The following is a 21797-nucleotide window of genomic DNA, read 5'->3' on the forward strand; positions in this document are numbered from 1 at the left end:
TTAAAAACGGTCCTGGTTTCCCGGTTGGTCTTTTAACTAGTGACAACATTATAATGGTTTCTATCTTTTTTTTTTTTTTTGAGGTATAGCGGTATCAGTATTAAACTAATAACTCCTGTTACTTCAGCCTCCAAATTCATTTCAAGACTGTTCCCTGTTGACTACCTGCTGCCACTATTTTAATTCAGGCCTTCATCATTACTTTCCTGGGCTTTTAATCTCTTTATCTCTACTTTTTTTTAAAATTTAAATTCTTTATTGTTTATTGTTTAAAGTATTACATGAGTCTCCTTTTCCCCCCATTGACCTCTCCCCCGTCCCTCCCACTCCCCAGCACTTGCCCTCACCCCCCTACTGACTTGTATGCATACAGGTCCTTTGGTTGATCTATTACCCCCCTCACCTCCCACCTTCCCTGATAGGTTAGACAGTCTGATGCTTCTATGACTCTGGTTCTATTTTTGTTCATCAGTTTATGTTGTTCATTATATTCCACAAATGAGTGAGATCATGTGATATTTATCTTTCTCTGACTGGCTTATTTCGCTTAGCATAATGCTCTCCAGTTCCATCCATGCTGTTGCAAATGATAAGAATTCCTTCTTTTTTACAGCAGTGTAGTATTCCATTGTATAGATGTACTACTCTACTTTTGATCTTCTTTTCTCTTTCTCTCTCACCTACTCCCCTTTCACTTCCCCAATCTATTTTCCTCACCTTGGATAACCTAGTTATTTTTCTGAGGTACAAATTCACCCTCACACTTAAAAATTTCATTGGTTCTCCTGAACCCCAGGATACACTCCAGTGTTCTGCACATTGCCTTCAAGACCCTTCCCTACCTCTATAGGCTGATCTGCTAACTCCACCCCACCCCCTACCTGCAGTATTCTTTTCCTTCCATGCCTTTGTACTTGATGTTTCTTCCCTGCGTTCCTTTCGTTGGATTACCTTCTTTGTGAAGTCTTCCCTGACAGCTTCTCTAGCAGAAATATTCCTCTCTTGTGTCCATATTACTTATAAACATATTACAATGCTTTTTAGTTTTAAAACTTTCTGAATTCATTTATCATTTTGAATAAGTAGTATATCCACATAGTAAAAATATTTTGAAGTATGAAAAATATTTCATGAATAGTACTTTTATTCTTGTTCAGTCAGCAATTGTTGGTTCACATGTATGTTTTACTGACCACTATGAACTGCTTGAGTTCCTGTACCCAAGAGAGAATATGTCCTTAATACTCTGATTATGGGCAGACTCTTCCTTGCTCTGAAGTCTGCTTGATGTGGTGGTCTGTGTATTTCTGAATCTGCTTCAGAGCCCTCCTAGTATAAGTGGACCATTCAGTAAATATGGTATAGTAGCCCCTCAATAAATACTTAATAATATTTGTATTTAGTTTTAAAATTAACCCTGAGAATGAATTGTATTTCTCTTCCTCTTCTGGCTCTGAAAATTTTATACTTTCTTTTTGGCATATTAAAGATGAAAAAAAGAATGCTATGTTAACTCCAGTAAAAATATCAAGTGAGCCCTGGCCTGTGTGGCTCAGAGGTTACAGTATTGGCCCAGGGACTGAAGTGTCTCAGTTTTGATTCGACTCAAGGGCACATCCCTGAGTTGTAGGTTCCATCACGGACTCTAGGGCCTATTCGGGAGGCAACCAATCTATGGTGTCTCTTTTATGTGTGTGTCCCTCTCCCTCCCACTTTGTCTAGACATCAATGGAAAAAATATTCTCTAGTGAGGATTAACAAAAAAAAAAAAAAAAAAATCGGGTGAACTTTTATCACATTTTTAAAGTTTAACTTTTCAGACTAAGATACAAATCTCATGGTAATAAATATAAATCAGGATTTATTTAAAACACAGTCAACCTTCATTTTGTGTTAGGATCCACGTGGTAGCTTTTTCTATTTCAGGAGAAATATGGGACTGTGAGCAAAGAATATGCTACAATTTTCACAGAGATATTAAGTGTTCATAAATCTTTTGGAAAGTCCTCATGTTATATGTAATAGAGCCTACACTAAGAAACATTACAATGAACTTGAAGTATGGTTTGAGCAAGAGTTGTCTTTGTTGTTCAGATCACAACTTTTCAGAGACTTTTATAATTTATTTTGAGGTTGACTGGTTACTATAGCCTACTTTTCAGAATTCTTTTGTGTGAATAAGCTGAGCGGAGGCAGACAGTGCAATTATAAGAATAGAATAACATTTTAATTCAGAGTGCTTAGTGTTTGATTGCTAACCATTTTAATACATATCTCCTTTCCTTCCTCTTTCCTTGCCCTCCTCTTTCTTTCTAAATCACAATTATGAGGCCTGGCACCTTACCAGGGCTTTGAAGGGTTGGCTCCCAGCTGCACTTCAGGTTTGGCCGGTTGTCAAGTTGTGACATTTTTTTTTTTTTTTTTTGTATACACGACATCCTGAGTGGCCATGCAAAGGCTGTTTGGGTGAGTAGTATAGGATTCTCTCTGGATTTTAAAGAAATTCATTTTTAATGTTTTGTTTATAAGTTAAAAAGCCTGATGTAGGTTCTCTTTAGACTTTTAATGTTGTTTTTATTTTTTAATTTATTTTTCAGTTTTTTTATTTCAAGAAAAACAATTTTAAGTATAATGTTACATGCAGTAAACCTTAATATTTCAAGAAAAACTATCTTAAATATAATACTATTACATGCAATAAACATTAATGCCTCAAAAAAACGGTTTTAAATATGATAATGTTACATGCAATAAACACCAATTATTCAAGAAAAATGATCTTACATATAATAATATTATATGCAATAAACATTAATATTTCAAGAATGGAAGGATTTTAAGTATAATAGTTTTGTACTAAAAGTATGATATCACAAAAGTTGTAGGAAATAATAAAAATCTGCAAATACCAGGATTACTTCTATTATATTCTAGTATTTTCCCCCCCTCTGGCTCTATTTTTATTTATCAATTTATGTTGTTCATTATATTCCACAAATGAGTGAGATCATATGATATTTATCTTTCTCTGACTGACTTATTTCGCTTAGCATGATGCTCGCCAGGTCCATCCATACTGTTGCAAATGGTAAGAGTTCTTTCTTTTTTACTGCAGCGTAGTATTCCATTGTGTAGATGTACCACAGTTTTCTAATCCACTCATCTGCTGATGGGCACTTAGGCTTGTTTCCAAATCTTAGCTATTGTAAATTGTGCTGCTATGAACTAGGGGTGCATATATCCTTTCTGATGATTACTTGGGATATATTCCTAGAAGTGGGATTATTGGGTCCAATGGGAGTTCCATTTTTAATTTTTTGAGTAAACTCTGTACTTTTGTGAATGATCCATGTGAGCTTGAGAAGAATGTATATTCTGCTGCATTGGGTGAAATCCTATATAATAAAAGCATAATACGTTAAGTGTCCAGTCAGCCGTTCAATCAATCAAAGCGTAATATGCTAATGATATGCTAAGGCAGCTCAACTGCTCATTATGACATGCACTGACCACCAAGGGGCAGATTTTCCAACCAGTAGGTTACCTTGCTGCTGGGGTCCGGCCAGTCAGGACTGAGCAAGATGGGCCAGACACGCTCTGAAGCCTTCCTGTGGTCCCTTCCCAGCTGGCCAACCTCCCGCATCCCTCCCCTGCCCTGAACGTGCATTGGTGGGATCCCTCAGTCTGGCCTGCACCCTTTCGCAATCTGGGACCCCTTGGGATGTTGGAGAGCTGGTTTTGGCCCAATCCCACAGGCCAGACTGAGGGACCCCACTGGTGCATGAATTCGTGAACCAGGTCTCTAGTGTTCCATAAATGTCTACCAAATTCATCCGATCCAGTGTGTCCTTTAAAGTCTCTGTTTCCTTGTTAAGTTTTTGTCTGGAAGATCTGTCCAGGGAAGTCAGAGGGGAATTAAAACCCCTAATATGACTGTATTGTTGTCAATCTCTCTGTTAAAGTCCTCTAGAAGTTTTTTTATACATTTAGGTGCATCTGTATTGGTTGCATGAATGTTTACCAGGGTTATATCCTCTTGTTGGATCGATCCCTTTAGTATTATGTAGTGACCTTTGTTGTCTCTTGTGAAGGCCTTCATTTTAAAGTCTATTTTGTCAGATATGAATATTGCTACTCCAGCTTTTTTTCTTTTCCACTTGAGTGGAAAATTTTTTTCCATCCCTTCACTGTCATCCTGTGTGTGTCTTTTGTTTAGAGGTGGGTCTTTTGTAGACAGCATATAGTTGGGTCATGTTTTTGTATCCATTCAGCTACCCTACGACTTTTGATTGGAGCATTTAATTCATTTACATTTAGAGTTATTATTGAGAGGTTCTTATTTATAGCCTTTTTAATTCTGTATAGTTAGGTTTCTCTCTCTGTTTCTTCTTCTCAGCAATCCCTTACAATCCCTTTAGCATTTCTTGTAATGCTGGCTTGGTGGTGATGAACTCCTTTAGTTTTTTTTTTTTTTTTTTTTTGTCTGGGAAGCTCTTTATTTGACTGTCTATTTTGAATGATAGCCTTGCTGGATATAATAATCTTGGTCTCAGAGCCTTGCATTCCATCACCTTGAGTACTTCATGCCATTCCCTTCTGGCCTGTAGAGATTCTGATAAGAATTCAGGAGACAACCTTATGAGAACTGCTTTGTAGGAAACAGTTTTCTTTTCTCTTGTTACCTTTCAGATTTTCTCTTTGTCTTTAATTTGGCATTTTAATTATGATGTGTCTGGGCACAGGTCTGTTTGGGTTCTTCTTGTTTGGGGTTCTCTTTGCCTCTTGAACTTGTGTGACTTTTTCCTTTACCAGGTTAGGGAAGTTTTCTATCATTATTTCTTTAAACACCTTCTCTATTCCTTTCTCCCTTTTTGCCTCTTCTGGCACACCTGCTATTCTAATATTTTTGTTTCACATTGTCCCACAGCTCCCTTAAGCTGTCCTCCTGTTTTTTGTTTTTTGTTTTTTTTCTTAAAGTATTACAAAGAGTATTACATGTGTCTCCTTTTTTCTCCCCCTTGACATTCCCCCGGTTTCCCCCACCCCCCAGTGTCTTGTGTCCATTAGTTATTCTCATATGCATGCATGTAAGTCCTTTGGTTGATCTCCTACTCCCTCCAACCCTCCCTAGGATTCCCACTGTAGTTTGACATTCTGCTCAAAGCTGCTCTGCCTCTGTATCCATTTTTGTTCATCAGTCTATAATGTTTCTTATCATCCATAAATGAGTGAGTTCACATGGTATTTTTCTCAGCTTCCCAGGGGCCGTCTCAGTCTCACAGGGGCCATCTCAGCCTCACAGGGACCGTCCCCACCTCACAGAGGCCGTCCCAGCCTCATGGGGGCCGCCTCAACCTCACAGGGGCTGTTTCAACCTCACCAGCGCCGTTTCAACCCCACCAGGGCTGTTGCAGGCTCACTGGGGCTGTCTCAACTTCACCGGGGCCGTCTCAACCTCACCGGGGCTGATTCAGCTTCACCAGGGCCGTCTTGACTTCACTGGGGCCGTCTCTACCTCACCAGTTCCGATTCAATCTCACCGGGACCGTCTCAACCTCAAGGGGGCCGTCTCAGCCTCACTGGGGCTGTCCCAGCCTCACCGGGGCCGTCTCAGCCTCACATGGGCCATTTCAACCTCACCGGGGCTTTTTCAACCTCACTGGGGCGTCTCAACCCCACCGGGGCTGTCCCAGCCTCACCGGGGCCGCCTCAGCCTCACCGGGGTCGTCCCATCCTCACGGGGGCCGTCTCAGCAACATGAAGTTTGGCATTCTGTTCTTTGTTGGGCGGCTCCTTGCTGGACAAAATCTCCAGGCATTCCTGGTGGTTGAATATCTGGTATGCTCGCTTGGATTTCGTTTTCTACCAAGTGCACAGACTGCCTGTCATCCGTCTCCCAGCGTCCCATGTGAGACTGTATCTGGTGGGCCTACCTGTGCATTTGTTGGTACAGCGGTTCCATGTCGCTGGCCCAGCCATGTCCAGCTCCAGCTTCCTACCAACCTGATTCTGCTTCTTAATTGTGTCCCTTATGTATGCGAGGAGTTGAAATCTGCATTCTGCTGGGCTGGGCTGCAAAAGCGCCGGTGGTTTTCTTTGTGCCACTAGCACAGCTTGGTTGGGGATGTAATTTGAGTAGGGCGGGGTACCTGGGAATCAACAGGCCGGGGCCAAGGGCAATGGCATCTCCACGTCAATTCGCCTCTCCGAGACTCAGCGACTCACATCCCCGAGTGCCGGCGAGCAGTTCCGCGAGACAGCCACTCTCGCTCTCTGGGTTGTTGCAAGGCAGTCCCGCTTCTCCCTGGAGGGGTCTGGGACCTTAGGATCCTGCCCCAAACATGCTCAGAGGATTTGAGTGTCCTCATCCCCTTCTGATGGAAAAAAACTGCGCATCCAGTTGCAGCCAGCCTGGCACGTGATTCCGTACCTCCGTTCTTGGAGCCTCTGCACAACCTACTCAGTCTCAATACTCTTCTTTCTTTCCTTCCAGTTGTAGAGCTTCCACTGGGCCAGCTTTCTCATGGTTCTGAATGACAACTGTTTCTTTTATAGTTGGTAGTCTCGATGTTGTTGTGGGAGGCAGCACGCACAGGTCTGTACCTTACGCCGCCATCTTGGTTCTCCTCCTGTTTTTTTTTTAATTGTTTTTTTTTTCTTTCGGTTTTCTAATTGAGTGATATTTTCAATTCTGTCTTCTAATTCATTGATTCAATCTTCAGCTTCTCCTAATCTGCTGTGTATTCCTTCCAATGTGTTCTTTATTTGTGTGATGTCATTCTTTATCTCAGACTGTTCTTTTTTCATAGTTACTATATCTTTTTTTCATACTATTGAGCATTTTTACCATCATTACTCTGAACTCTGTTTCAGATAAATTTCTTATCTCTGCTTCATTTATCTCTTCTTTTGGAGAATTTTCTAGTTCTTTCATTTGGGAGTTATTTCTTTATTTCCTCATTTTGATTTTTTGGGTTTGTGATTATGTATTAGGTAGATCCTCTACACCTTTCAATCTCTATCTAGTGCAGGACAGTGTTAAAGGCTGTTTCTGACTAATTGGATCAGGCAAAGACTCAAAGCCTCTAGAGATCACCTGTCTACAGACTAATAGGATTCTGACTTGATTTGCCCCTAGGCAATCATCCTCGGGTGTGGTGAGAGTTTTTTCAACAGGGTGTGACAGTTGTTTCTGCCTGGAGGCTGATTGTTACTTTTAATCTCTTAAGTGGCCTCAGGGCAAGGTGTTTTCCAATAAGGCAAGGCAGATGTCTACGTTAGAAAGATGTCCTCCACTCTGTGAGGGAATGACTCAGCCCAGGAAACTTGGGGTGTCTGCCTTCTGAGCTCTATCCCCCAAGTCTCCAGTCCTGGGTTCTGCTCTCACAGCTCCAGTCCACTTCACCCTCCCTCTGCCAGAGCACAAGGTGGGTGGCTCCACAGGGAATTTTTGTGCTTTGGCCCTTCAAGAGGGTGCCTGAACTTTCAGCTGCCACTCCATGGCAGACAGCACCCCATTGCTTTTCACAGTTAGATGGAATGTGGGTATCCTTCTCAGATTTGGTGCTCTCTGCTGGGGAGCCCAGCTTCAGGAATAGTTCACAGAATTCTCAGTGGCATCCCCCCACACTTGAGATATTTCTCCAGGATTTCAGTTGCCGTCTGTGGGTGCCCAGCCAGCCCTTTTGTGCCTCCACCCTTTCTACTAGTCTGTATGCAGTCTCCACCTTTAGTCCTTGGGTATCCAGGTTTTCTCCTTTGAGTTTTCTGTTGATTATTCAGGAAGCCTTTCCACATTTCAGTTGTAATTATAGCTTGTTCCTGGGAGCATGTCCGTGCAGTATCCTCCTACACTGCTGCCCCATAATGGTTTTTAATACACAAACTAGTGGCCTGGTGCACGAAATTCGTGCACAGGGTGGGTGTTCCTCAGCCTGGCCTGCACCCTCTCCAATCTTGGACCCCTCGGGGGATGTCCGACTTCCTGTGCGATCGGGCCTAAACCGGCAGTTGGACATCCCTCTCACAATCCGGGACCACTGGCTCCTAACCGCTCACCTGCCTGCCTGATCACCCCTAACCACTCTGCCTGTCGGCCTGCTCACCCTAAACTGCCCCTCTCCCCCCCTGCCGGCCTGATCTCCCCCAATTGCTCCCCCTCCTGGCCTGATTGCCCCCAACTGCACCCCCCCCTGCTGGCCTGATCACCCTCAACTGCACCCCCCACTGGCCTGCTCTCCCCAAACTGCCCTCCCCTCCTGGCCTGATTACCACTAACTGTTTCTGCCTCGACCCCACCACCATGGCTTTGTCCGGAAGGACGTCCAGAAGGTCTCCCGGTCTAAGTAGCATATTACCCTTTTATTAGTAGAGATAATCCCTGTGTTCATGGAATTTACAATCTTATATTGATACATCATTACAAATATAAATGTAATATTGAAAACATGGTAAATGCCATGGAGGAGGCAAAGTCAGGGAGGCTAATCATGGGTCAGGATATCTGGGTTTAAATCTTTAATGTTGTTCTTAAAAACAATATTCACTTTGGGGGCATGTAGTAGTTAAAGCATTGTTTTGAAATGTTCAAAGGCCTAGCATGTGTTTTTTAATGGAATGTGTTTTGGAAGCTTTCCCCTGAGTGTCAGCAGCTGTACTTTAAGTATATTTTGAGTTGTCATTTTGGGGGGCAGACCACTGTATAAAAAAACAGTTCCTGTGCAAAAGAAAATGTCATATGTAGGTCTGTAGAGCTGGGACTAGTCAAAAGAAGTAGTAGGAAGGACATGTGGGTGTAGTTATGTGATAGTAAATTGTGATAGAAATTTTGGTTTTGGGTAAAATTCATTATGAAAAAATAGGCTGAAGAGCGAAAGGGAGTATATTAGTTACGTATGGCTACAAATTACGACATACTTGTGGCTTAAAATAACAAAAATTTATTCTCTCAATTTGAAGATTAGAAGTCTGAAATCCAGGGCTGCACTCCCACCAAAGGCTCTAGGTAGAATCTTTTCCTTCTAGCTTCTTGTGGATCCAGGCATTCCTTGGCTTGTGGCCACATCCATCTGATTTCTACCTTACTGGTCACATTACCTCCTCTTCAGTCTCAAAACACCCTCTGCCTCTCTCTTAAAAGGATACATATGATTGTATTTAGGGTCCACTTAGGATAAAATCCTCCTTTTAAGAGCATTAATTTAGTCACTGTTTGGGGCCTTAGAAGGTAATATTCATGGGCTACAGAGGCTGGGAAGTGATATATATCTTTTGGTGGGTCAGCATAGCCCAATACAGTCTGGAAGCCTCAGTTACTGAGTATGGATAACAAAAATGAGTTGTGTCTAAAGTACATTAGAATGGTAAAGGTATTCATTTAATAATTTTGAGCTAATATGTGCCTGTGTTTGTTTTAGGCACTGGGATTAAAAAGATGAATAAAACATGTCCCTTGCCTTGGAGGAAGTTGCACTGAATGTATTACATATACTAAAATACAAGATAGAAGACAGAATAATTACCTGCCTGTTTGGGAAAACCTGGAAGTTCTTCATGAAGAAAGTAATGCATTCCTGAGCTGGGTTTTGAAGACTGACTAGGAATGTACTAGAGCAGAGTGCAGAGAAATGGAAAAAGCCAGGAAATTATTATTAGCAAAGACATGGAAGTGGATAACAGCAGTGTGTGCTCAGGAAGCTACCAGTAGTCAGTGTACAGAGATAAATTTTAGATTATTTTTTCCTTTCTAACATACAAATAGCTATCTCACATTTTTTTCTGTTTCTTTTTTACTTTTTATATTTTTAAAATTTAAATTCTTTATTGTTTAAAAGTATTACATAAGGCTCCTTTTTCCCTCATTGACCACTCTCCAGCTGCCCCGACCCTGTCTGTGTCCATTGTTATGCTCATATGCATGCATACAAATCCTTTGGTTGATCTCTTACCCTTCACCACCTGCCTTCCTTCATAGGTTGGACAGTCTGTTTATGCTTCTATGACTCTGGTTCTATTTTTGTTCAGTTTATGTTGCTCATTATATTCCATAAATGAGTGAGATCATGTGATATTTATCTTTCTCTGACTGGCTTATTTTGCTTAGTATAATGCTCTCCAGTTCCATCCATGCTGTTGCAAATGTTAAGAATTCCTTCTTTTTTATTGCAGCATAGTATTCCATCGTGTAGATGTACCACAGTTTTCTAATCCACTCATCTGCTGATAGGCTCTTAGGCTGTTTCCAAATCTTAGCTGTTGTAAATTGTGCTGCTGTGAAGATAGGGGTGCATACATCCTTTCTGATCGGTGTTTCTCTTTTCTTGGGATATATTCCTAGAAGTGGGATTACTGGGTCAAATGGAAGTTCCTTTTTTAATTTTTTGAGGAAATGCCAACATGTTTTCCACAGCGGCTGCACCAGTCTGCATTCCCACCAGAAGTGCAAGAGGGTTCCTTTTTTCCACATCCTCTCCAGCACTTGTCATTTGTTGATTTGTTGATGATAGCCATTCTGACAGGTGTGAGACGGTACCTCATTGTTGTTTTGATTTGCATCTCTCAGATGATTAGTGACTTTGAGGGTATTTTTCTGTGTCTCTTGGCCTTCTGTATGTCTTCTTTTGAACAGTTTCTATTTAGATCCTTTGCCCATTTTTTGATTGGATTTTTTATCTTCTTTTTGTTAAGTTGTATGAGTCCCCTATAAATGTTGGAGATTAAACCCTTATCGGTGATAACATTGGCAAATCTGTTCTTCCATGCAGTGGGCTTTCTTGTTGTTTGGTTGATGGTTTCCTTTGCTGTGCAGAAGGTTTTTATTTTTATGTAGTCCCATTTGTTTATTTTCTCCTTAGTCTCCATTGCCCTAGGAGCTGGATCGGTAAAGATATTGCTACAACAAATGTCTGCTATTTTGCTGCCTATAGCTTCTTCTAGACTTTTTATGGTTTCCTGTCATATGTTTAAGTCCTTTATCCATTTTGAGCTTATTTTTGTGTATGGTGTAAATTGGTGGTCTAGTTTCATGTTTTTGCATGTATCAGACCAATTTTCCCAGCACCATTTATTGAAGAGACTGTCTTGACTTCTTTGTATGCTCTTGCCTCCTTTGTCAAATATTAATTGAGCATAATGGCTTGGGTTGAACTCTGGGCTCTCTGTTCTGTTCCATTGTTCTATATGTCTGTTCTTGTGTCATACCAGGCAGTTTTGAGGACAGTGGCTATGTAGTATAGCTTGATATCTGGTATTGTGATCCCTCCAACATTGTTCTTCTTTCCCAAGATTGCTGCAGCTATTTGGGTTTTTTTTTTATTCCAGATGAATTTTTGGAGAGTTTGTTCCAGGTCTGTAAAATATGCTATTGGTATTTTAATGGGGATTGCATTGAAGTTATAGATTGCTTTGGGTAGTATGGACATTTTAATGATGTTGATTCTACCAATCCATGAACACGGTATATTCTTCTATTTGTTTATGTCTTCCTCTATCTCTTTTATCAGCGTCCTGTAATTTTATGAGTACAGGTCCTTTTTCTATTTGGTTAAATTTATTCCTAGGTATCTTAATATTTTTGTTGCAATGGTGAATGGGATTGTCTTTTTAGTTTCTCTTTCTGAGAGTTCATTATTAGTGTATAAAAAAGCCATAGATTTTTGGGTGTTAATTTTGTATCCTGCTACATTGCTGAATTCATTTATTAGTTCTAGTAGTTTTTTGATGGAGTCTTTAGGGTTTTCTATATACAATATTATGTCATCTGCAAATAATGACAGTTTTACTTCTTTTTTTCCAATTTGGATGCCTTTTATTTCTTCTTGTCTGATCACTATGGCTAGCACTTCCATTACTATGTCAAACAGGAGTGGTGAAAATGGGCATCCTTGTCTTGTTCCTGTTCTTAGGGAAAATGATTTTAGTTTTTGCCCATTGAGTATGATGTTGGCTATAGGTTCGTCATACAAGGCTTTTGTTATGTTGAGGTATGATCCCTCTATTCACAATTTGCTGAGAGTTCTTATCAGGACAGGGTGTTGGATTTTGTCAAATGCCTTTTCTGCATCGATTGATATGATTGTGATTTTTATCTCTTAGTTTGTTTATGTGATGTATCACATTTATTGATTTGCAGATATTGTACCAGCCTTGCATCTCTGGAATAAATCCCACTTGGTCACGGTGTATGATCTTTCTAATGTAATGCTGGATCCAATTTGCTAGAATTTTGTTGAGGATTTTAGCATCTATCTTCATCAGGGATATTGCTAAATCTCCAATTCTCTTTCTTTGTGGTGTCTTTATCTGGTTTTGGGATTGGAGTAATGCTGGCTTCATAGAAAGAGCTTGGAAGTGTACCTTCCTCTTGAATTTTTTGGAATAGTCTGGAAGGATGGATTTTAGTTCTTTGAATATTTGGTAAAACTCTCCTGTGAAGCCATATGGCCCAGGTTTTTTTTGCTGGAAGCTTTTTGATGACTGCTTCAGTTTACTCCTTAGTTATCGACCTGCTGAGATTTTTTGATTCTTCTTAATTGAGTTTTAGAAGTTTGTATTTTTCTAAGAATATGTCCATTTCCTCTAGGTTGTTTAGTTTGTTGGAGTAGAGTTGTTCATAGTATTTTTTTCCAATCTTTTGTATTTTTGTGGGGTGTGTTGTTATTTCACCTCTTTCATTTCTGATTTTATTTGCTTCTTGGTGAGCCTGGCTAGAGGTTCATCAATCTTGTTTATCCCTTTAAAGAACCAGCTCTTGGTTTCATTGATCTTTTGTATTGTTTTTTTGTTCTCTATGTCATTTATTTTTACTCTGATCTCTATTGTCTTCTTCCTTCTGCTCACTCTGGGCTTTTCTTACTGCTCTCTAATTCTTTAAGTTGTAGAGTTAGATAATTAATTACCAGTTTTTCTTTCTTCCTTTCTTTCTTTTTTTTTTTTTTTTTTTTTTTGGTAGGCCTGTAATGCTTTGAACTTCACTCTCAGGAATGCTTTCACTGTGTCCTATACATTTTGGATTGTGGTGTTTTCTTTGTCATTTGTTTCCAGGTTGTTTTTAATTTCTTCTTTGATATCTTTAATAACCCAGTCATTGTTTAATAGCATGCTATTCATCCTCCAAGTGTTTGAATTATTTTGATTGTTTTTATTGTAGTTGATTTCTAATATTACGCCATTGTGGTCTGAGAAGATGCCTGATATGATTTCAGTCTTCTTGAATTTGGAGAGACTTTGCCTGTAACCCAATATATGGTCTATCTTTGAAAATGTTCCATGTTCACTTGAGAAGAATGTATATTCTGTACCTTTGGGGTGAAATGTTCTGAAGGTGTCAGTTAAGTCTATCTGATTTAGTGAGTCATTTAGGATTGTTGTTTCTTTGCTGATATTTTGCCTAGAGCATTTATCCAGTGATATCAGTGGGATATTAAAGTCCAATACAGAGAGAACCAAGATGGCAGCCTAAGGTATAAACCTGTACGTGCTGCCCCCCACAACCACATTAAAATTAAAACTAAAAGACAAAACAGGTATCACGTAGAACCACGGGAAAGCTGGCCGAGTGGAAGTTCTACAACTAGAAGGAAAGAAAAAAGCGCATTGAGACTGGGTAGGAGGTGCAGAGGCACCAAGAGCAGAGGTATGGAGGCGCATGCGAGGTGGTCTGCACCTGGGTGCGCAGTTTTTTTTTTAATCAGAAGGGGATACAAGCTCTTGAATCCACTGTAATCATTTATGGCGAGACTCTGGGGACCCAGACTTCTATGGGGAGAAACTGGACTGTCTTGCAGCGGGTCGGAAAGCAAGGGTGGCTTTCTCGCAGAGCTGCTCGCAGGGATCAATGTTACTGTGGGGGTGCAGGACGTGGGGATGCAGAGACGCCGAGACGCGAGGAGTCGCGGAGACGGCTGACGACAACCATTGCCGCTTGCTCCACCCCGGTGATTCTCTGAGACCCCACCCCACTCACTTTACATCCCCACCCAAGCAGGGCAAAGGAACTGCCTGTCCTTTTGCAGCCTAACCTAACAAACTGCAGCTGGGTCAGAGGGCTCCAAAACTTCCAAACCCCAAACGAAGAGGAGAACTCTGCTGATATTGCTATAGTTCCTGCTGGGTGCACTCACACAGTCATTGATTTGGAGATCCAGGAGCCAGGGTACCCAGTGGTCAGATACCAGATTTCAACTCCTCACATCATAAGGGACACACTCAAGAGGCAGACTCAGTGAGCACCAAAGCAATTCCTACCCCATAAGGGTGTCTCCAGCACAGCAGTTCTTCCACGATAGACACAGCGGGTCCTTGCAGTCAGCCAAAATGCGCAGACAAAGAAACATGTCACAAATGAAAGAAATGGAGGAAAGCAAACTACTGGACATAGAGTTCAAAACCACAGGTATAAGGTCACTCAAGAATCTTCTACAAACCTCCAAGGAACGTTTAGTAAGACCTTCAAAGATCTTAATGAGAATGCAAAAAAAAAAATGGAAAAGGACCAGTCAGAAATTAAACATACACTGACTGAAATAAAGAATAATATACAGAGATCCAACAGCAGACTTGAGGATCCCAAGAATCAAGTTGAAGATTTGAAATACGAGAAAGCAAAAATTACCCATCCTGGAAAGCAAAAAGAAAAAAGAACCCAAAAATATGAAGATAGCATAAGGAGCCTCTGGGACAACTTCAGACATACCAACATCCGAATTATGGGGGTGCCAGAAGAAGAGAGAGAGCAAGATATTGAAAACCTATTTGAAGAAATAATGACAGAAAACTTCCCCTATCTGGTGAAAGAAATTCACTTACAAGTCCAGGAAGCGCAGAGAACCCCAAACAGAAGGAATCCAAAGAGGACCACATCAAGACACATCATAATTAAAATGCCAAGGGCTAAAGACAAAGAGAGAATCTTAAAGGCAGCAAGAGAAAAACAGTCAGTTACCTACAAGGGAGTACCCATACGACTGTCAGCTGATTTCTCAACAGAAACCATGCAGGCCAGAAGGGAATGGCAAGAAATATTCAAAGTGATGAATACCAAGAACCTACAACCAAGATTACTCTACCCAGCAAAGCTATCATGTAGAATTGAAGGTCAGATAAAGAGCTTCACAGACAAGAAAAAGCTAAAGGAGTTCATCACCACCAAACCAGGATTATATGAAATGCTGAAGGATATTCTTTAAGAAGAGGAAGAAGAAGAAAAAGGCAAAGATAAAAATTATGAACAACAAAGTGACAACAAATAAATATCTATCAACAAGTGAATCTAAAAATTAAGTCAGAATAAACTGGTGAATATAATAGAAATAGGGGCATAGAAAGGGAGTGGACTGACAATTCTCAGAGGGAATGTGGTGTGGGAGATGCAGGAAGAGATTGGATAAAAATCTTACACCTATGGATGAGGACAGTGGTGGGGGGTAAGGGCATGGGGTGGGGTGGGAACCAGGTGGAGGGGAGCTCTGAGGGGAAAAAAGAGGAACAACTGTAATAATCTGAACAATAATAATTTATTTAAAAAAATAAAGTCCGCTATAATGATTGTATTGCTGTCGATCTCTGCCTTGATATCTTCCAGAAGTTTTTTTTTTATGTATTTGGGTGCTCCTGTATTGGGGGCATATATGTTTACCAGAATTATATACCGTCGTTTTGATCCCTTTAGTATTATGAAGTGGCCTTCCTTATCTCTTGTTATGGCCTTCACTCTATTTTGTCATATATAAGTACTAGAGGCCCGGTGCACAAAAATTTGTGCACTTCTGGGTGGGGGTGTCCCTCAGCCCAGCCTGTGCCCTCTCGCAGTCTGGGACCCCTCGGGGGTGACCACTTGCTGGCATAGGCCTGCTCCCCGGGGGATTGGGCCTAAGATGGCAATCAGACATCCCTCTGGCAGCCTGGCAGCCCTCGGATGTCCACTTGTCAGCGGGGAGCAGGCCTAAACTGCAGTCGGACATCCTTACCACTGCTGAGGAGGCAGGAGAGGCTCCTACCACTACCGCTGTACTGGCAGCCGTCAACCTGGCTTGTGTCTGAGCAGAGCTCCCCATGTGAGAGCGCCCTGACCACCAGAGGGCAGCTCCTGCATTGAGCATCTGCCCCCTGTTGGTCAGTGTGTGTCATAGTGACCAGTCATTCCCAGTCTTTCTGCTCTTAGGGTCAGTTTGCATGGCACCCTTTTACTATATAGGATAGAGGCCTGGTGAACAGGTGGGGGTTGGCTGGTTTGCCCTGAAGGGTGTCCTGGATGAGGGTGGGGGTCCTGCTTGGATGCCTGGCCAGCCTGGGTAAGGGGATGATGGCTGTTTGCAGCTGGTCACACCCCCTTCAGGGTGGGGTTCCCCACTGGGGTGCCTGGCCAGCCTGGGTGAGGGGCTGAGTGCCATTTTCAGGCTGGTGGATGACTGAAGCTCCCAACCTCTCCTTTTTTACTTTTTTTTTATTCTGGGATTTATTTACCTTCTATAGCTGTCACTGGAGCTGAGAGCCAGCTCCAGCTCTGAGGCCTCCACTGCTGAAAGCAGTTATCTGGGGTTTGTTTAGCTTCTATAATTGCAACACTGTTGCAGCTCCAGCTCTGAGGCCTCTGCTGGCTGAAAGCAGTTATCTGGGGTTTGTTTAGCTTCTATAATTGCAACATTGTTGCTTAGAGTGCAGCTCAGAGCCTGGCCGCGCAGGCGGGGAATCTTGGCTTCCTCCATCACTGGAGCAAGCAAGCCTCCTGTTCACTTCAGCTGCGTGACTGTTGGCCGCCATCTTGGTTTGCAGTTAATTTGCATATCTCCCTGATTAGCCAATGGGAAGTGTGTAGGAGGAACGGTTAATTAACCTATTTGTCTTTTATTAGATAAGATTGTTACCACAGCTTTTTTTTTCTTTTCCATTTGCCTGAAATATATTTTTCCATCCCTCCACTTTCAATCTGTGTGAGTCTCTTGTTCTGCGGTGGGTCTCTTATAGACAGCATATATATGGGTCATGTTTTCTTATCCATTCAGCCACTTGATGTCTTTTGATTGGAGCATTTGGACCATGGTGTTTAAAGTTATTATTGATAGCTATTTGTTTTTAGCCATTTTTATTTTTTGTCCCTGTGTTTCTTCTTCCTTTTCTTTTTTCTTCTTTTTACAGTAGTCCCTTTAGCATTTCTTCCATTGCTGGCTTGGTAGTGATAAACTCCCTTAGCCTTTTTTTTGTCTGTGAAGTTCCTGATTTCCCCTTCAATTTTTAAAAAACCCCACTGTGGGAGATGCTGTTAGGATATCTACACTAATAAAAGAGAAACATGGTAATTAGCGTACGACCGCTACCCTTCCCGTTGGCTAATCAGCATATCCTTATGCAAATTAACTGTCACCAAGATGGCGGCCGGCAGCCAGGCAGCTGGAAGCGAACATGAGGCTTGCTTGCTCCAGTGACTGCAGACTCCAATGTTCCCTGCCTGACTTGCTGGCCTCTGAGCTCCAACTCTAAGAAACTATGTTGCAATCATAGAAAATAAACAAAACCCCAGAAACCAGCTTTCAGCCAGCTGGGATCTCAGAGCTAGAGTTATACATTGTTTTGATTATAGCAGCGGAAGCCTCAGAGCTAGAACCAGAGCAAAAGCTGGCCCAGAATAAAAAAAAAAGAAAAAGAAAAAAAGGAGTGGTTGGGAGCTTCAGTCAATTGCCAGCCTGAAAAGAGCTCTCAGCTCCTCACCCAGACTGGCCAGGCTCCCCAGTGGGGACCCCCACCCTGATCCAGGACACCCTTCAGGGAAAACCAGCTGGCCCCCAGGCCTCTATCCTATATAGTAAAAGGATAATATGCCTCCCAGCACCGGGATCAGCGGAGCCAGGAGGCCTCCTGGTACCGGATCAGCGTGACAGGGGGCAGCGCCCAAACCCCCTGATCGCCCTGTGGCTCTGTGTGTGACAGGGTGCGGCGTCCCAACCCCCCCCCCCCCCCCCCCCACCTCCACAGGCCCTGCTCTGTGTGTGACAGGGTAGAGCCATAACCTCCCCATCGGCCCTGCCCTGAGTGTGAGAGTGGCGGTGCCCCAACCCCCTGATCGGCCCTGCTCTGTGTGTGACAGAGGGCGGTGCCCCAACCCCCCTCCCCCTACACGGGCCCTGCTCTGTGTGTGATGGGGTAGAGCCATAACCTCCCCATCGGCCCTGCCCTGAGTGGGACAGTGGCAGCGCCCCAACCCCCTGATCAGCCCTGCTCTGTGGGTGATAGAGGGCGGCGCCCCAACCCCCTGATCGGCCCTGCTCTGTGTGTAACAGGAGGCGGTGCCCCAACTTCCCTATCGGCCCTACTCTGTGAGTGACAGGGGGGAGCTCCTCAACCCCCTGATGGGCCCTGCTCTGTGCGTGACAGGCTTCGGAGCCCCAACCCCCCTGATGGGCCCTGCTCTGTGTGTGACAGGGGGCAGCGCCCCAACCTCCTGATTGGCCCTGCAGGTTATGGAGCCCCAACCCCCCTGATGGGCCCTGCTCTGTGCATGATAGGGGGCAGTGCCCCAACCCCCTGATTTGCCCTGCTCTGTGCGTCACAGGGAGTGGCGCCGCAACCTCCCCATCTACCCTGCCTTGAGTGTAATAGGGGGCGGTGCCCCAACCCCCCAATCAGCCCTACCCTGAGCGTGACTGAGGGTGGCATCGCAACCTCCCAATCCGCCCTGCTCTGTGCATGACAGGGGGCGGCGCCCCAACTCCCCAATCAGCCCTGCTCTGAGCCCGACCAGGGGCTGCACCTAGGGATTGGGCCTTCCCTCTGCCACCCAGGAGCAGGCCTAAGCCAGCAGGTCGTTATCTCCTGAGGGGTCCCAGACTGTGAGAGGGCACAGGCCGGGCTGAGGGGCCCCCCCTCCCGAGTGCATAAATTTTTGTGCACCGGGCCTCTAGTATATATATAAACAACTAGAGGCCTGGTGCACGGATTTGTGCACATTGAAAGGATATTAATTAGAAGAAATATTTTAGAGGTGGGGAGGGACCACTGGAGATTGGCTCCTCGATATGTCCGGCCCATCTCGCCCAGTTCCAATTGGCCAGACCCCAGGAGCAAACTAACCTACTGGTTGGAGTATCTGCCCCCTGGTGGTCAGTGCGTATCATAGGACTGGTTGAATGGTCAAATTAATGGTCGGACACTTAGCATAGTAGGCTTGTGAAAGATTAATAAATTTTAAAGGGACAGAATTATTTTGATTTAAATGTTTATTTTAATTATTTATAGTAAGAATACACTGTCATTATTTTTTACTTTCCCATAAAACAGACATTTAGTTATTTCATAATCCTGAGTCAGTGCTTTTGGGGATCACTGAGGTGATTTAGATTTCTTTTCTTAGCACAGTGTGTAACTTGTAGGTGGTGAACACTGTTTATGTGTTGACTGATTCCGCATCTGAATCTGCAGCTCACCTTGTGTCAAAAGACTCTTTGCAGCATTAAACACACTCACAGTAACGTACTGAAGGCCATCTTTTCGAAGACTGTGATTCTCCCCAGCCACTTAACAAGTTTCAAGTGGCTTTCCCCCTGATTTTAGGTTAGGATATGGATTTTGCATCAGGATCCACCCTTGAAGTTTAAGCCAGTAGCTTTAGGAAACATCTGACTCCAGAAGTATACCTAAACTGGAAAGGTCAGTACTTCTAGTTATGTGAATACTTGAAGCTGTGACCTTAATGGTCACAGAAACTTTGGGTGGATGTGAAGAAAATTTGTTAAGATATTATTCAAGTTTATTTTTGAACAGTTGAAAATCTGAAAGTCAGGTTTATTATAGAAATGATAAGAAGAATAATGTGATAAAAAATATAACACTGAATGAGTTCACTGATTATTAATGAAGTTTATTTCTCTGCGTAGGTATAATTTGGCCTCCCAAGATTCTGTCTTTGCAAGAAGGAAGTGGAAAATAATCTTGGGAAAAAAAACGAAGACAATAAGGAAGCCAGTACTTATTTTTACATGGTTGTCAGCTTACCTACCAATATGAACACTCTTCCCATCATTTGTCCTCCTGGTGGAGACAGTGGGCTGATAGATTCTGACCGTGCGTTACAAAGTATGTTAATTGAAGAAAGATTACGATGTGAACAACATAAAACTAATTATCAGACTCTGAAAGCCGAACACAACAGGTAAAATACTTAAATTTGGAGATGAGAACCTTGCATTGAAAAAAAATATTTTTTGAATGTTTGCTCTGGAACATACAGTATAATTTTAGCTTTTTACAGTATATGCATTTAAAACTTAATACAGTAAAATTGTTGCTTTAAAATTGCTTTATTCAAAACTAAGTATGGTATCAAGTTGTGTTATGAATTTATAAAAGTCTTGTTTTGAAAGTAGCTAAGACATATATAATTAAATGTATCTGTGTGGCTAAATTGTTTTTTCCCCTCAAAGTAAAATTGCTTTCAGAAACTACTGCATTAATAATTAAATGAAACTCTATAAAGAAAAAGATATTTGCAGTATTGTTTTTTTAAATCCTCACCTGAGGATATTTTTTTTTCTCTTGATTTTTTTTTTTTTTTTAGAGAGAATGGAGAGGAGGGAGGATGGGGGGTAGAGAGAGAGGGAGAAACATCGATGTGAGGGAGATACATTAATTGGTTGCCCCCCATTCACACTCTGACCAGGGCTAGGCATGGAGCCTGCAACCCAGGTACGTGTCCTTGACTGGGAATCGAACCTGAGACCCTTTTCTGTAGGCCGATACTGTAACCATTGAGCAACCCAGCCAGGGCAATATTATAGTTTTAATAGCATATATGATATTGGTCTTCTGTAGTTTTGATTGACTTTACATAAAAAGTAATGCAGTTAGAGAGAAACCAAGATGGTGGCGTAGGTAAACACAGGAAATTGCTGCCTCGCACAACCACCTCTAAAATACAACTAAAAGACAAAACGGACATCATCCAGAACCACAGGAAGGCTGGCTGAGTGGAAATTATACAACTAGAAGGAAAGAGAAAAGCACACTGAGACTCAGAGGAGGTGCGGAATTAAAGTGCAGAGGTACGGAGGTGCACATGGAAAGGGCTGGCAACTGAGGACATGGTTATCTTTTTCAATTGGGAGGGAGTCTCAAGCTCCCGACTGCTCTGGACTCCAGTTCCGGGCGATTCTCTGGGGACTCAGACTCATACGAGGAGAAACTGGACTGTCTGGCATTGGTCGGAACTTGAGGGCAGCTTTCTTTCAGAGGTGCTTGCAGCGATTACCAGGTCACTGAAACGCGGGGCCTCTTAGGGTAGGACTGAGGAGCAGCCATAGCTGCTTGCTCCTGTTGATCCCCTGAGACCCCGCCCCACCCAAGCTGTGCACAGAGGCTTTGGCATATGAAAGGCCTGGCCCTTTGCAATCTGAAAATTACCTAACAATCTCCAGCTGGGTCAGAGAGACCCAGAACTTCCAAAAGAAGGTCCAAGGCCCCACAGCAGCTTGCATTGCTTCACAGCTGGGCCTCATCTGGGCACCTCCAAACCCCAAACAAGGAAGAGGAATCTGCAGATGTCTCCATAGCTCCTGCTGGGTAGCCTCAGGCAGAGGCTAAATTAGCACCTCCTTAGAGATCCAAGAGCCAGTGTACCCAGTTGTCAGAGTGGGACCATCCAGATTACAACTCCTCAGATCCATAAGGGACACACTCAGGGGGCAGACTCAGTGAGCACCAAAGCCCCACTGAAGCAAGTCTTGCCCCAGAAGGGTGTCTCCAGCTCAGAAGTTCTCCCACTGCAGACACAGCTGATTCTTACAGCCACTTGGCCTGGAGGTCAATTCCTC

The 21797-nt window shown here is 42.9% G+C and overlaps 1 protein-coding gene across 5 annotated transcripts in view; it reads left to right on the forward strand.

Moving 5' to 3' along the window:
* The window catches only part of CEP83 (centrosomal protein 83), a 135852-nt gene that overhangs the window by 30823 nt on the left and 83232 nt on the right, over positions 1-21797 (forward strand). For 4 of the 5 annotated variants that reach the window (XM_070409573.1, XM_070409575.1, XM_070409576.1 and 1 more), the window contains exon 2: positions 19866-20140. In XM_070409573.1, coding sequence (XP_070265674.1) covers positions 19968-20140 — 173 coding nt within the window. In that variant the 5' untranslated portion in view covers positions 19866-19967. Of the gene's footprint in view, positions 1-9487; positions 9562-19865; positions 20141-21797 lie in introns of those variants that run through there. The other variant, XM_070409574.1, reaches the window with a different exon arrangement.

Source organism: Myotis yumanensis, unplaced genomic scaffold (genome assembly GCF_028538775.1).
Source record: "Myotis yumanensis isolate MYYU_CA2020_CCGP unplaced genomic scaffold, mMyoYum1.0.hap1 SCAF_3, whole genome shotgun sequence".
Classification (NCBI taxonomy): Eukaryota; Metazoa; Chordata; class Mammalia; order Chiroptera; family Vespertilionidae; genus Myotis; species Myotis yumanensis.